The 16,455-nt window shown below is 45.8% G+C and overlaps 2 protein-coding genes across 2 annotated transcripts in view; one reads left to right on the top strand and one right to left on the bottom strand.

The window, feature by feature from the left end:
* The first annotated feature begins 910 nt into the window (after nucleotides 1–910).
* On the top strand, nucleotides 911–2,378 carry LOC126986829 (uncharacterized). The gene is made up of 3 exons (XM_050843220.1): nucleotides 911–1,563; nucleotides 1,669–1,754; nucleotides 2,171–2,378. The coding sequence occupies exons 1-3, from the start codon at nucleotides 919–921 to the stop codon at nucleotides 2,376–2,378; spliced, it is 939 nt and encodes a 312-aa protein (XP_050699177.1). The 5' UTR covers nucleotides 911–918.
* Nucleotides 2,379–5,661: 3,283 nt separating this feature from the next.
* The window catches only part of LOC126986824 (ras-GEF domain-containing family member 1B-like), a 109,387-nt gene continuing 98,593 nt past the window's right edge, over nucleotides 5,662–16,455 (bottom strand). The window contains 4 exon segments of the mRNA XM_050843208.1: nucleotides 5,662–10,934; nucleotides 14,488–14,560; nucleotides 14,702–14,853; nucleotides 15,447–15,649. Of these exon segments, the coding sequence (XP_050699165.1) occupies nucleotides 10,901–10,934; nucleotides 14,488–14,560; nucleotides 14,702–14,853; nucleotides 15,447–15,649 (462 nt within the window). The 3' untranslated portion in view covers nucleotides 5,662–10,900.

The raw sequence follows: 16,455 nt of genomic DNA, 5'->3' as shown, positions 1-16,455 counted from the left end.
TCTAGCTCCTCCTGTCTCTCCCCCTCTCCCTCCTTTCCTCCATGCCGTCCCTACCTTCCTCCCTTCTCTCCACCACCTTCCTGCGCTAACCTGTACACTCCCTCTCCTCCTTCTCCTCCCCCCCCCCCTCCTTCCCCTGGTCCGCAAGCCTCCCTCCCCCTCCTCGCTCGCCCCGCCGCTAGTTGAAGCTTCGGAGCGGTGATCAAGTCGAAGCTTCACGTGATTAGGACTCGCTGAGATCCATCCCTGTTTGCATGTATTTACTCTAACAGAAGTACTGACCCATAGTTATAGATACATGGACGGATAGATGAGTGGATGGGTTGAGGGTTTGAGTGTTACGGAGAGATAGGTATAGATCAGATACGACTTAGATGAATGGATGATTGAATGATTGATGGCTTATTGTTGCAAGTGAACGACAAAGGAGAAGGGAGAGATGGGTTAACGGACTGAATAATACGAAGAGTTGAATATACAAGACCAAATATGGAGATAAATAGGTTTACGAGTGGATGGGTAGGTCGGCATCAACGTTGCCATATTATCGTACACACCGTATTGCATCGTCGTAGTTTCTGACTGATATCTATACCAAAAATTAATAAACAAACATCAATAAATAACAGTTTTAACGCTAACTTTAATATTCTTTCGTTATTTGTGTAGGTACGAGAGTTTGAGGGTTAAAAATTATAAATACAATGTGGTGAATACGATAATCTGGCAACACTGGTCGGCATTCAACTATTTTCAAAGGACAAAAAAAGATTAGGTTATTAAGGATCATCACTCCAAACCAATAGTCGTTGTAATTTATGTAAGGTAGGTATTAAGACATCATGGCCTCTCATATCAGCTATTACTTAAGGTCAAATAGGGGGTCAATTAGGTTCTTGTGACTGTTTCTTTAGGTTCATGGTACAGAGGAAGGGTCACACTACCACCAGGGTCATAAAACTACTCCTGGAAATGCCCACAGCTCCTACGAAAGCCTTGTCAAATGTGTGTTTCTTTAGGTTCACGGTACAGAGGAAGGGTCACACTACCACCAGGGTCATAAAACTACTCATGGAAATGCCCACAACTCCTACGAAAGCCTTGTCAAATGTGTGTTTCTTTAGGTTCACGGTACAGAGGAAGGGTCACACTACCACCAGGGTCATAAAGCTACCCCTGGAAATGCTCACAACTCCTACGAAAGCCTTGTCAAATGTGTGTTTCTTTAGGTTCACGGTACAGAGGAAGGGTCACACTACCACCAGGGTCATAAAACTACTCCTGGAAATGCCCACAGCTCCTACGAAAGCCTTGTCAAATGTGTGTTTCTTTAGGTTCACGGTACAGAGGAAGGGTCACACTACCACCAGGGTCATAAAACTACTCCTGGAAATGCCCACAACTCCTACGAAAGCCTTGTCAAATGTGTGTTTCTTTAGGTTCACGGTACAGAGGAAGGGTCACACTACCACCAGGGTCATAAAACTACTCCTGGAAATGCCCACAACTCCTACGAAAGCCTTGTCAAATGTGTGTTTCTTTAGGTTCACGGTACAGAGGAAGGTTCAAACTACCACCAGGGTCATAAAACTACTCCTGGAAATGCCCACAGCTCCTACGAAAGCCTTGTCAAATGTGTGTTTCTTTAGGTTCACGGTACAGAGGAAGGGTCACACTACCACCAGGGTCATAAAACTACTCCTGGAAATGCCCACAGCTCCTACGAAAGCCTTGTCAAATGTGTGTTTCTTTAGGTTCATGGTACAGAGGAAGGGTCACACTACCACCGGGGTCATATAACTACTCCTGGAAATGCCCTCAACTCCTACGAAAGCCTTGTCAAATGTGTGTTTCTTTAGGTTCATGGTACAGAAGAAGGGTCACACTACTACCGGGGTCATAAAACTACTCCTGGAAATGCCCTCAACTCCTACGAAAGCCTTGTCAAATGTGTGTTTCTTTAGGTTCATGGTACAGAGGAAGGGTCACACTACCACCAGGGTCATAAAACTACTCCTGGAAATGCCCACAACTCCTACGAAAGCCTTGTCAAATGTGTTTCTTTAGGTTCACGGTACAGAGGAAGGGTCAAACTACCACCAGGGTCATAAAACTACTCCTGGAAATGCCCACAACTCCTACGAAAGCCTTGTCAAATGTGTTTCTTTAGGTTCACGGTACAGAGGAAGGGTCACACTACCACCAGGGTCATAAAACTACTCCTGGAAATGCCCACAGCTCCTACGAAAGCCTTGTCAAATGTGTGTTTCTTTAGGTTCACGGTACAGAGGAAGGGTCACACTACCACCAGGGTCATAAAACTACTCCTGGAAATGCCCACAGCTCCTACGAAAGCCTTGTCAAATATGTGTTCTTGAGCGGCGAAATGTCTAAATACGACCCATGAGTCATATAGCACGTTAAAGAACCTACCGTTGTATCCTTAGTTGTATAATTACACTCTGTACTGCCTGGGGGTTGGGATATCATGCTCCTCCCTTCTCCTTTCTTGTTTACTTGCAACAATAAACAATCAATCAATCAACGCATTTTCGTATACGTTTTTGGGGAGGGGCCAGGGGGGGCAAGCGCACTGCGGGTCGTATCACAAGACATTCGCCGCCCAAGAACACCTATTTGACAAGGCTTTCGTAGGAGCTGTGGGCATTTCCATGAGTAGTTTTATGACCCTGGTGGTAGTTTGACCCTTCCTCTGTACCGTGAACCTAAAGAAACACACATTTGACAAGGCTTTCGTAGGAGTTGTGGGCATTTCCAGGAGTAGTTTTATGACCCTGGTGGTAGTGTGACCCTTCCTCTGTACCGTGAACCTAAAGAAACACACATTTGACAAGGCTTTCCAGGAGTAGTTTTATGACCCTGGTGGTAGTTTGACCCTTCCTCTGTAACCTGAACCTGAAGAAACACTCATTAGATTAACCTAACCTAACCTAAGGGTCGTATATAAGACATTTCGCCGCCCAAGAACACCTATTTGACAAGGCTTTCGTAGGAGTTGTGGGCATTTCCAGGAGTAGTTTTATGACCCTGGTGGTAGTTTGACCCTTCCTCTGTAACCTGAACCTGAAGAAACACTCATTAGAACCCGACTGACCCCCTCTTTGACCTTTAGAAACAGCTGATATGAGAAGCAAATGTGTCTTAAAATACCAACCGCGCCTCGTTAATGTTAAAGCTGTATGATTATGACCTAAACTGAATGATGCGAGCAGATGAATATAAAAGATAGAGACTTACCAAAGAGACGAATGCACAACGCTCCACCATCGCAGCAAGAAGGACAGTGCAGGCGTCAACCGGGCGGGCAGCGGGGAACCGTAGCGAGGCGGGGAGCGGCGATTGGCGGAGGCGGGTCACGTGATTAAGCTGTCTCGTCTCCTATTGGCTGGCCGGCGCGTGCAGCCTCGGCCTTACCTGGGGAGGGCGGCGTGTGGTGTTTTGGTAATAAAATGACTCCACAATCACATTACATCCTGCCTGGGGGTTGAGAGCCTTTGTTGTATGGGTAGGCGATGGCTGAGTGGTAGCGTGCTGGGCCCATATTCACCGCGTGATGGACGACGCGGGTTCGAATCCCCACGCTACCACCTGGGATTTTTCAGTCACCGCCGAGTGGCTTAAAACTATCCACATGCTGTCCTGAAGACCACCCATCAACCCGGTCTCTAGAGGAAACCGTCCAAGTGAATGAAGGAGTTCCGGGGAGCAGCATGAGCCAAGAGAAGATGGCGCCACTATAAACACTTGCCTGCGCCATGACGGGCTGGGGCCGAACACCATCCAGGCCCCTCAAGCAGGCCTACTGGCGCTATAGGCGTAGACGTAAAAAAAAAAAAACAATCCTGCAACAATAAACTATCAATCATCAAAATGACCCTTCAGGAAACTTGTGATCTATTGATGCAAAGGAACTCGTGCAGATATTGACAATTAACATATACCTCTTTATTTTCCTCTATTTGTTGTTTTATCTATTGTGAGACGATGAGATGATTTAATTCGTTGTGTTGATAATCCCTATAGCAATGAATACAATACATATAACAATGACAGAATATACCATTTATTACTACATTATCGTTTTATCGTAAAGGGACTGCACACACACACACACACACACACACACACACACACATATCACATCATCTAAAGGTTAACCAAGCCCGTGATGATGGTGGTGGTGGTGGAGGTGGATCGAGGTGGTAGTGGTGGTGGTAGAGGTGATGGTGATGGTGGTGGTGATGATGGTGATGGTGTTGGTGGTGGTGGTGATGATGATGGTAGGTTTTAGGACCCACCACCTAGTCTGGATCATATGGGGTCTGTGTGGTCTGAATATCTATGGAAATCTGTGTAAATCTCCCCTCTCTCTCTCTCTCTCTCTCTCTCTCTCTCTCTCTCTCTCTCTCTCTCTCTCTCTCATTGTCAACACTAGTAGAGGAAGTTGGTTGGATTTACCTGTTCGAATGTGTAAGTGGCTCACGCAAGGTTTGCCATCACAGTCAGGAGTAAACGCCATAATTATCGGCATCTGGCAATGTACAATAGCGTCAAATATTAGCGGAGTGTGTGAAACAGTCTGAGCCAAAGCACCATGCTGATCCGAGGCTTTGAAACATGGTTGCGAAAAACGGTAAGTCATGGGGTCTGATATGGGTAGTAGGAGAGCATGGTTACTGTCCCCCATTGAGCAAGAGGGATGGGGTGTGTGAGTTGCCCCTGGAGTTTATTTTCTCTTTCTCTTCTATTTTCCAACACGTCCTCTGCGTGTATCGAAACACACGAGAAATGAATTAAGATCAGGGTATTCGCCGGCTGCCTGGGATTGAACCCGCGACCAGCGTGACGGGAGAGCCACTCCTTACCGAGTCGGCTAACTGGGTTATGGGACGCTCGTTCATCGATCAGGCCGTCGCCGCACTACACGACTTTCCCCTCTATGTAGAAAATTTATGTGTGTTGAGACCTTGACAGTGACCACTATCGGTTCACTATTCCACAGCGGCCATGGAAATTTTACAGTAAAGAGAGAAAGAAGAGGAAATTACTACCCTTAACTTACGCTGCTGGTGACCTAAGCTGTGGGGGAAATTATTAACACATTAAGGCTTCAGGTTGGATCCATGCTGTGTGTCTGAAATATGTGAAAAGGGTCAGCAAAATCATATACCCCTGAAGTACTTACCTAATGAAGATTTGAAGCTATTGAGATTCTGTGCGCTAACTACTGACGGCGGGAGTCTATTCCAGTGATCGATGACTCTCGTATTGAAATAACTTCTGCGCGCCAAAATTGTATTACATCTGTGTCTCTTTAACTCCCCCACACACACACACACAAAGCACTACACCACATAAACCGTTTAACACATTAGTGGACATACGTACCTTTGCCTGTCACACAGATGGTCGAGGTTCGAGTCGCGCTCAGACCTAAGTTTTGGGGCCGACTGGAGCTGGATATATATAGTAAAATAATAAACGATGAAAGGATGAAAGAAAGGAAGGTAGGTCCCAGGGCAAAAGGGGATGAGAGGTGAGATCCCCCGAGGTCATTTAAATCTGGCTATGACCAATGATTTTTGCTCAAATAATTTAACACTTCCCACAGATTGTAAGGTATCAGTAAAACACACGATATAAGCTGCAAAATGTTTTCTTTATTTATTTTATGTACAGTGCAGTGGGCTAGACGACCGCTGTTACTCAGTAGTCATAATTACTCTACGACCCTCGCCCGTTAAATCACTATGGACCTACTGCTGTCTGTTCGGCTACTTCCACTGGCGATGGGATTGTCCAGCGAAGAGTGGACAGTCAGAGGTTACCGACGGGAGCCAGACTGTAGGCCACTTTTACAGTCCTACTACGGGCGGCCAAACAATACCAGATACGTACTAATAAATAGATTTTCTGTGTGGTTTCCTAAAATTTCCACCTCCTTTTTTATATCGATGCCAGCCGAACACTGAACAACACTAACAAAAACTCAACAGTCACCCTCGTAGTCATAGTCCCCGTCTCCCTCGATCACTTCCTACCTTCTATAAAAAATAAAAAGAGGAAATTGTTACTTATGAAAAAGAACACAGGTTTGGTTAGGGGGCTTACAAACTCGGGCCGCTTCCACAGTCATTTCTTTGTTTTGATCGTCACCAATGGCGGCGATCGACGCTATAATTTTCCACGTGAAACTGGCCTATGGGGTAGTGGAGGCTGCAGAGGAAACGAGAGGTTGTGAGAGTGTGTGGCAAGGTGCAAGGCTTGGCTAACCCCGCAGCCGCCATTGATAACGATCGAAACAAACAATGGTTCAGTTCCACAGTTCCCCATGATGGGTTAGTAAGCTCCCAAACCAATACCAAAGCCTTGGAAATTTCCTTGTATAGTGTCTGGTGTTTATAAGTTCACAAATTTGATGAAACTATACAGGAAAAGTCTTGTGTATTTAGTGTGGCATCGAAGACCTCACCGTTTTGGATTGTATGGGATTCTGTAGTTTGGTTCGGGCTGTTACGAAGACACTGTGTTGGACTGTGGAACCGGCCCCAAATTTGTAAGCTCCCTAACCAAACACAAAATCCGACAAAAATTCCTATGTACTTTTTCGTTAATAATAATTTCCTCTTTATTCTTTATAGAAGGGAGGAAGGAAGGGAGGGAGGGGTACACTATTACATTACTACGAGGGTGATTGTTGAATTTTTGTTCGTATTGTTCAGTGTTCGGCTGGCATCGATGTAAGAAATGAGGATGAAATTTTAGGAAACCACACAGAAAATCTCTTTATTAGTACGTATCTGGTATTGAGTAGAAATTGTGGATCATTGTGGAGGATATAGTTTGCTTTGGGCGCGTACAATGGCTGTGTTGGACTGTGGAACTGGCCATGTGTGTCGGTTAGTTTAGGTACGGTGTCAGAAGATAAAGTTGTAAAGTTTCGTTTAGTCGGCGCAACATCTGTGGTCAAATGCCGGAGAGAGACAGAAGGGGAAGGAATTATAGGAGAAGGAAACAGACCCCAGGAGACGGGAAAGAAGTTGGAAAGTTTCGTTTAGTCGGCGCAACATCTGTGGTCATATGCCGGAGAGAGAGACAGAAGGGGAAGGAATTATAGGAGAAGGAAACAGACCCCAGGAGACAGGACACAACCCCCGATTAATACCTGGTACCCATTCACAGCTGGGTGGACAGGGGCGTAGGGTATCGGAAAAGCCGCCCAAGTTTTTCCACTCCGCCTGGGTATCGAACCCGGGCTCTCTCGGTTGTGAGCCAGAAGTTAAAGAAAGAAACTGGAAAGGGAGGGATGGACGCGCCACGCTCCCTCTCAACCCTAAACTTCCACATCAGAACCCCCAATCCAGGCAGTGTGTCAAGAGGTATTCGTATGGAGTATATCATCACCTCCGTAAACAAACCCCCTATTATTTTCTACTTTACAGGAAATCAGAAAAGAACTGCCATTATCTCATGTGGCTTAAGATATAGGCAGAAAATGAAAAGGCCAATTCTATAACACTGAAACCTTGAATGACGAAGGCAACTATACAGAAATGGGCGTCACATGGAAAATTGATGTAGACAAAAACCTGGAAATCGCTAAAAAATGACTTGGGTGATTATTTTACGAGGGTGACGATATTTTGCTGTGTACGTGATTTGCATATTTAATTATTTCACGTAGGAAGAGATATCAACACCAGCTGGTTCACTGTGGCGATTCACACAATATATGGCATTAGCGAAACTGATCTGTTGCTGAAAAGAAGGTCAGTGGGATTGCAACGAGCGTCTTTTTAGGTTCACGGTACAGGAGAAAGGTCAAACTACCACCAGGGTCATAAATCTACCCATGGAAATCCCTCAAACTCTTATGCAAGCCTTGTTAGATATGTGACTAGGGCGCCGGAGTGTCTGAAAATATGGCCCCTCCTGTGGCGCCAATCAGACTTCATAGCCGAGTCTGACACCGAACGTTGGTCTCATTCCGCGGAGGTAGAGTGCTTGACAAAATATTAGGTTTGTTTATCGTGTTGTATTATCCCGTGTGTGTGTGTGTGTGTGTGTGTGTGTGTGTGTTAACCACTGGGGTGTTACAGAGGGATCCTAGTGCACACATCTACAGTCTGGCTCCACGTAACTCTACACAAGGTAAATACATGTAGATATATATATAGAGAGAGCCACAGAAAATGACTGTGCCTCCCTGTACTGTACTCCATAATGCACACACACACACACACACACACACACACACACACACACACACACACACACACACAGTTTTGAGGGGAATAGTCCATCTTTGGTTTAAACAATTTGTACACACATGACAGACTTGAAAGGCGTTCACGACCTCACACGTACACAGACTTCAAACTCAACGTGATCAGTGTTTCAACGCGCGCACACACACACACACACATACGCACACACACACAGTTGCACGTACCTCTACACTATAATCTCTTTTCAATAACTCACATGTACTGGGAAATTCAATATAAACAATCAGATCTATTTACGACAACAGATTGCACCTCAGAGAGAGAGAGAGAGAGAGAGAGAGAGAGAGAGAGAGAGAGAGAGAGGATGGTGCAGTCAGTATCAGAACCGTACAAACATACATGGCCATCAAAAATCACACTCATACATTTGCAGACAATCTTTGCGTACATTCCAATATTTCATAACGAATCAGATATACGCCTGAAATGGCCACAGGACCCTGGTGTTTGTAGCCGCCCCGGAGCCTCAACATTCTCATCCCCTTTCCAGCTCTCCGGCACAGGGCACAGTGAAGGCCGCTTGTGTAGCCAGCGTCCCACGGCAGCACAGGGCCACCAGGTGATCTTGTGATGTGGTGGCGCGGTGCAGACCAACGCCAACATACTCTTCACTTTTCACCTACCGCACTTCGCCCTTGTTACGCCACCATGAAATTAAGGACAGTGAAGAGTGCGTGGAAAGTATACTCGAGGACCTGCGGCGTTGATTAGATAATAATGAAAGAAAATAATTAAGTACATGCATACATAAATAGGATAAAAATATAATTCTATATCAATATCTAATCAAGGCGGTAAAATCAATATATATAACATGTTAATAAAAACTTCAGTGTCTCTCCAAAACAAGATACAGTAGTCCCTCAAATAGTACGCTTTCCAATAGTTCGGTTTTGGTTTTATGTGGATTTTCTAAGATGTTTTTTTAGGATTTTTAAATTTCGCGACAAGCAGGAAATTTAAAAACCCAAAAAGATCTATGACAATCCGTATAGAACCGAAATCGAACTATTGGAAACCGTACTATTTGAGGGACGACTGTACAGTGAAAACAGAATCAGAGGTCGGTGAAACAACAGACAGTTCGACCAGAAAACCTCGCCTACCACTCTACGGCAGCCAACACGATCAATGACGCGCCGGTAGCCTTGACAGATCGGCTACTTCTGTGGAATGTCCCTGACAAGACGCTTATGATTAGTGACTGTACAATCTTCTCGCCCGCACATGTACGTTGAGGGCGGGTGTAACACTGTGCCTCGATCTGCATGTAGAGAAAACCTGATTCGCTGTCCGTGGGAGTTTGTGGAGCCCCGTGATTCCTCTCATTTCTCCGCCAGACAAGCCCGCTCCAGTTGTCGCACCCAGACACACCACTGCAGAAATCTTCCTCTCATATGCACGGACAGGCGATCTCGTTACCGTTGCAAAGGTGTTATCCAGCAGACATCATCGACGCACTGGGGGAAGACGTGCAGGCTTCGGTCGAAATACTTGTGACCGTTGAAGAGTGACGCGGTGCAGGTATTTCTCAGAGCAAGGCCTGCTGTGTGTCGCTATTTCTGCCTTCCGGGAAACATGTACACTGTGGCTCCCAACCCTCTGTGCAACGAGGCCTCACAGCATGTAAAACGAGTCCGTATGCAATATATTTTCCTGCTACAATCGCTCAAGGGATGAGTCGTGTGTATCCCAGAGGCGGGCAGGCCGGGACACAGACCTTACTACTGCAACGCTCTCACACACACACACGCACACACACACACAAACAGCAGAACCGGCAGAGGACAAGCGAGTAATGGGCAAAGAATCTGCTGCTTGGAACATAAGTCATTGAGAAATAGAACCCACAACAGCGTTTCCACTTTGTCCGGAGTTGTTTGACGTCGCTGCTAAAATATAATCTACACTTTGAAAATCCCTTTGAGTTCCAGCATCACATTAATATTTATTGATTTTTTACTTCCGTGATGGACCTAAGCCGTATCTTTTTCCTTACATATCTTTATTTCACTTTTGTTGCAGTTGCCGCTCCAATGAGACGGCAAGAGACAGGTTTTCCTTCACTCGCTGCTCACCGGCCTCGCTATGATGGGCTGCACTCCCCCATGCCACCCCCAGGTCACACGGGTGCTGGGCAAAGGGTGTGAGCCTCTCCCCACTGGCCGCTCTGGGCCCTGGATATCCCCACTGCAGCCTTACAACACAATTTCCGAGCAACTCTCAAGGTCCGTTTTCCTTTTCTGCAATCCGCCTCGACTCGGTGCCATCACGGCCAGGGGAGAGACACTCATAGCCACCTCAGCTTCTTGGAATACGAGGAGGAAATACCTGTGTTTAACCATTTCCTTGAGCCTCAATTCACACCAACTCTTGACATATCCAGAGATTTCCCTCGTGAGCAAAAACACTTGGTAATTTTCCGACGAGTGAACTTTTCTTGTCCAGGGCAAACGCAACACATTTTCTACCTTACTGTGTGTTATGTACATTAACCATCTTGCCTTCGACACTTCTGATCATGCTGGTGTTCGCTTTGCATATAGCTTATTCCTTGCTGTCCGGAGCTTGTGTTCTGAGCCAGGCACGCTTCACTCCCTCTCGGCTGACTGCTGTGTGTCTGCCCTGCAAAATAATTAGAATTAGCAACACAATGATGATGAAAATACTAGTTCAAGTCATGTAACTCCTACAACACTCCCTTCTCGTATTTTGTGACTTGTTTCTATACAGCTAAACTCTGGCGAGGGTCATATCTACACCTAAATGTGACTACCGTTATTGCAAGCTTGTTTTTTAATAGTCATCCCTTAAATAGTACAGTTTCCAATACAGTCGCCCCTCAAATAGTACAGTTTCCAATACAGTCGCCCCTTAAATAGTACAGTTTCCAATACAGTCGCCCCTCAAATAGTACAGTTTCCAATACAGTCCCCCCTCAAATAGTACAGTTTCCAATACAGTCCCCCCTCAAATAGTACAGTTTCCAATACAGTCCATATACAGGGGCCTTGTCCGCCCTCGTATGGAGTATGCATCTCATGTGTGGGGGGGCTCCACTCACACAGCTCTTCTGGACAGAGTGGAGGCAAAGGCTCTTCGTCTCATCAGCTCTCCTCCTCATACTGATAGTCTTCTACCTCTTAAATTCCGCCGCAATGTTGCCTCTCTTTCTATCTTCTATCGATATTTCCACGCTGACTGCTCTTCTGAACTTGCTAACTGCATGCCTCCCCCCCTCCCGCGGCCCCGCTGCACTCGACTTTCTACTCATGCTCATCCCTATACTGTCCAAACCCCTTATGCAAGAGTTAACCAGCATCTTCACTCTTTCATCCCTATACTGTCCAAACCCCTTATGCAAGAGTTAACCAGCATCTTCACTCTTTCATCCCTCACGCTGGTAAACTCTGGAACAATCTTCCTTCATCTGTATTTCCTCCTGCCTACGACTTGAACTCTTTCAAGAGGAGGGTATCAGGACACCTCTCCTCCCGAAACTGACTTATCTTTCGGCCACCTCTTTGGATTCTTTTTAGGAGCAGCGAGTAGCGGGCTTTTTTTTTTTTTTATTAATGTTTACTTTTTTGTGCCCTTGAGCTGTCTCCTTTGCTGTAAAAAAAAAAAAAAAAAAAAAGTCGCCCCTCAAATAGTACAGTTTCCAATACAGTCGCCCCTCAAATAGTACAGTTTCCAATACAGTCGCCCCTCAAATAGTACAGTTTCCAATACAGTCGCCCCTCAAATAGTACAGTTTCCAATACAGTCCCTCAAATAGTACAGTTTAAAACCAAAACCGAGGGGCGACTATATTGGAAACTGTACTATTTGAGGGGCGACTGTATTGGAAACTGTACTATTTGAGGGGCGACTGTATTGGAAACTACTATTTGAGGGGCGACTGTATTGGAAACTGTACTATTTGAGGGGCGACTGTATTGGAAACTGTACTATTTGAGGGTCGACTGTATTGAAACTGTACTATTTGAGGGGCGACTGTATTGGAAACTGTACTATTTGAGGGGCGACTGTATTGGAAACTGTACTATTTGAGGGGCGACTGTATTGGAAACTGTACTATTTGAGGGGCGACTGTATTGGAAACTGTACTATTTGAGGGGCGACTGTATTGGAAACTGTACTATTTGAGGGGCGACTGTAATGGAAACCGTACTATTTGAGGGACAACTGTAAATGTTTGTGTATATAAAAACACACACCTCACATATTCCCCAAACATGTTAATTTGCATCGATAGTATACCGTACAAGCACATGACTTGTACCGAACAGCACACCACGATTGACTTGTACGAACAACGGACCTCTCTGCATGCCTAGGTTTAATCTCATTTCAGGTACACAAAAAGAGATATGGCTTTATATTTATTTTTGTTTTTTTTACAGCTAAGGAGATAGTTCAAGGGCGTAAAGAAAAATACATAAAAAAAGCCTGCTACTCACTGCTCCTGAATAGTGGTCAAAGGAGCGTCCAAAAAGAGGTCAATAATAAGGGGATTTTAATTGTTTGCTGTGTGTAAATAGCATCTACTACATTGACTACTACTAGGTAATATTCGAACTAGCCAATAATAGTATCACATTCAATATTTCATGCTACCTTTGTTATGACCGATGTGATTTACACGCAACGTATGATTAAAATATCTTTCATTTCCTCGGACAAAACTAGATGCCATTTTGAATACTTGAAATGAGATAAAGCTTATTAACCCAGTAGCTGCGGGGATCATGTTTCTTAAAGGCCCCTCTAAGCGAATTAATCAGAAAAATTCATCACTCACACAAGCCATTTCATAATATACATATATCAACGCATTTGTGATCAGATTATGTATCATCTATTTTGGGGGGTTTATATCATGGCAAAAATTTGGCCCGTCGCTGCTACACGGTAAAGCCACAAATTTGCCCCGTCGCTGCTACACGGTAAAGCCACAAATTTGCCCCGTCGCTGCTACACGGTAAAGCCACAAATTTGCCCCGTCGCTGCTACACGGTAAAGCCACAAATTTGCCCCGTCGCTGCTACACGGTAAAGCCACAAATTTGCCCCGTCGCTGATACACGGTAAAGCCACAAATTTGCCCCGTCGCTGCTACACGGTAAAGCCACAAATTTGGCCCGTCGCTGCTACACGGTAAAGCCACAAATTTGCCCCGTCGCTGCTACACGGTAAAGCCACAAATTTGGCCCGACGCTGCTACACGGTAAAGCCACAAATTTGGCCCGTCGCTGCTACACAGTAAAGCCACAGATTTGGCCCATCGCTGCTACTGGGTTAAAGCCTATTGTTCGTTTGCGTATGATTTGATGTAATTGTTCTAAGTCTGTCCTTTTGTGCTTGTATGGTTTACTGTCGATGCAAATTGGCATGTTTGGGGTCTCTATACAAAGGCGTGAGGGTTCTTTGTATATCAGGACACCTCTCCTCCCGAAATTGACCTCTCTTTCGGCCACCTCTTTTTATATTTTTTGATTTTTTTTAGGAGCAGCGAGTAGCGGGCTTTTTTTTTATATTATTGTTTCCTTTTTTTGTGCCCTTGAGCTGTCTCCTTTGTTGTAAAAAAAAGAAGAAACATGTGGTAGGCATTGGCATAGAATGTTACTTTTCGACAAATCACGGACTACAATGTGAATTTTTCCAAATCTATCAAAATAGACGCTTTCTGAATGGACAGATGAAATGAAACTGACTACACTACTACTACAAGTAACTCTCAATTTACGCGAGTTTGGTTTACATGTTTTTGAAATAACGCGTGGTCCAAAATCCATATAAATGTTTAATTTACACGTTTTTTCACTTATACGCGATATTTTATGGAGTGGCCACCAGATGTCTCACGCAACTGGACTCACACGGCGCCGCGGCCACACAGCTGAGCTCAGTTCTTCCCGCGCGCCACTTGAACAACAATACAGTACCCACGCTGCCACGCTACTCAACAACAACAACACCCTCGCTGCTGTGCTACCACGAGGGGAAGGGCAGCCAGAGGAGGAACCACGAGAGGGAGAGGAGTCAGAGTGATACAGTAGGCAATAAAGGTACAAACCTACCTCTTGTTTGATTTACATTGTTTTTGATTTACGCGACCTCTTCAAGGACACAATACTCGCGTAAATCGAGAGTTACCTGTACCACCTAATACTCACTTGAGATTTTTGTAGCGTTCCTTCTCGTAGCTATTGTCGGGTCCCTCACACTCAAACGACGCCATGGCCAGGCCTGGGGAGGAACGAGAGGGAGGGGGTGAGGATAGCAGGGCATTCAAGTATTTTTTTTCTCCCTTTAACCACGATTATGCGGCATATGACCACAAATGTTGCGCCGACTAAACGAAACTTTCCCTTGCACTCCTCTACTCACCCGTCTCGGACAGCACGGGGTCGGTGTTCAGGTGGTGGATGACGTCCGGTGCGCGCTCGAAGGGGCACGTCACCTGCTTCCACGCCATGAACTCCGTCACCTGCTTGGCCAACTGCCAGAACTTGTCGAAGTTGATGTGGCCGTTGGGTAGCCTGGAAGGGGGGGAGGGAGTAGAGAAGGAAGGGACACACACACACACACACACACACACACACACACACACACACACACACACACACACACACACACACACAGCTTTCCAATTAAACACAAACAGCTCATTAGGCCTTTGAATCACTCCCTCTGGGCTCTACAAGACACCCCCTCACCCCACCCACCTCTCTCTCTCTCTCTCTCCTTCAGTGGTCCAGTGTAACACGATTGACTCCTTAAAAACAAGCTCGACCGTCACTTCCTTCAACTTAGTATTAACTAGAGTTGAAATGCAACGTTTTGGAGCCATCTGATTAATGTAGAATCACTTAGGTTTAAGGACAGGCCACCTAGAGGTCTGTGTGGTCTGATTTCCTATGTAAATCTATGTAAAACTATGTAAATCTCTCTCTCTCTCTCTCTCTCTCTCACACACACACACACACACACACACACACACACACACACACACACAGGAGCAGCGAGTAGCGGGCTTTTTTTTTATTATTGTTTCCTTTTTTTTGTGCCCTTGAGCTGTCTCCTTTGTTGTAAAAAAACACACACACACACACACACACACACACACACACACCTGCTAGCACATCCCTCGTTCAGGAAGTACAGATCCTTCACCAGCAGGCTAAAGAATGGAATCACAATCTTCTGTCTGTCATCCACCGCCCCCGCGCTCCGCCACATGGCTGCCTTCAGGGTGGACCGGTAGCTGGAAAAGTTGCTGGAAGGGTCCATCTGATGCTCAAGCACGGAAAATTTGGCACTCTGCACCTTGCTCCACTGTAGGAAGAGGGAGAGAGAGAGGGGAGGAGGAGGTTAATGATTGGACCTGTAGAAAGGGAAGGTTTGGGAGAGCGGAAGAAAAGCGATGGATGTTAGTGCGGTGAGGGAAGCTGTGAATAGGATAAGGAAAGTGATAGATGTTTGTGCCGTGAGGGAAGCTGTGAATAGGGGGAGAAAAGGGATGGATGTTAGTGCCGTGAGGGAAGCTGTGAATAGGGGAGAAAAGGGATGGATGTTAGTGCCGTGAGGGAAGCTGTGAATAGGGGAGAAAAGGGATGGATGTTAGTGCCGTGAGGGAAGCTGTGAATAGGGGAATAAAAGGGATGGATGTTAGTGCCGTGAGGGAAGCTGTGAATAGGGGAGAAAAGGGATGGATGTTAGTGCCGTGAGGGAAGCTGTGAATAGGGGAATAAAAGGGATGGATGTTAGTGCCGTGAGGGAAGCTGTGAATAGGGGAGAAAAGGGATGGATGTTAGTGCCGTGAGGGAAGCTGTGAATAGGGGAGAAAAGGGATGGATGTTAGTGCCGTGAGGGAAGCTGTGAATAGGGGGAGAAAAGGGATGGATGTTAGTGCCGTGAGGGAAGCTGTGAATAGGGAAATGCTTGGAAGAGAGAGAGAGGAGAGGAGGTCAATGATTGGGCGTGTAGAAAGGGAAGGTTTAGAAGAGGGGAAAGAAAAGTGTTAGAAAGGGAAACTGAGGATAGGGAAAGGCTTGGAAGACAGAGGAAGCAAGGAGGAAGTTAGTTCAGGGAGGTTAGGAAAGGGAGAGAACGGGGAGGCCAGGGAGGGAGGGAGAAAGAGG

Source organism: Eriocheir sinensis, chromosome 6 (assembly GCF_024679095.1).
Source record: "Eriocheir sinensis breed Jianghai 21 chromosome 6, ASM2467909v1, whole genome shotgun sequence".
Lineage (NCBI taxonomy): Eukaryota > Metazoa > Arthropoda > Malacostraca > Decapoda > Varunidae > Eriocheir > Eriocheir sinensis.
The sequence above is the reverse complement of the archived record's forward strand: the minus strand, read 5'-3'. Positions and strand labels throughout refer to the sequence as shown.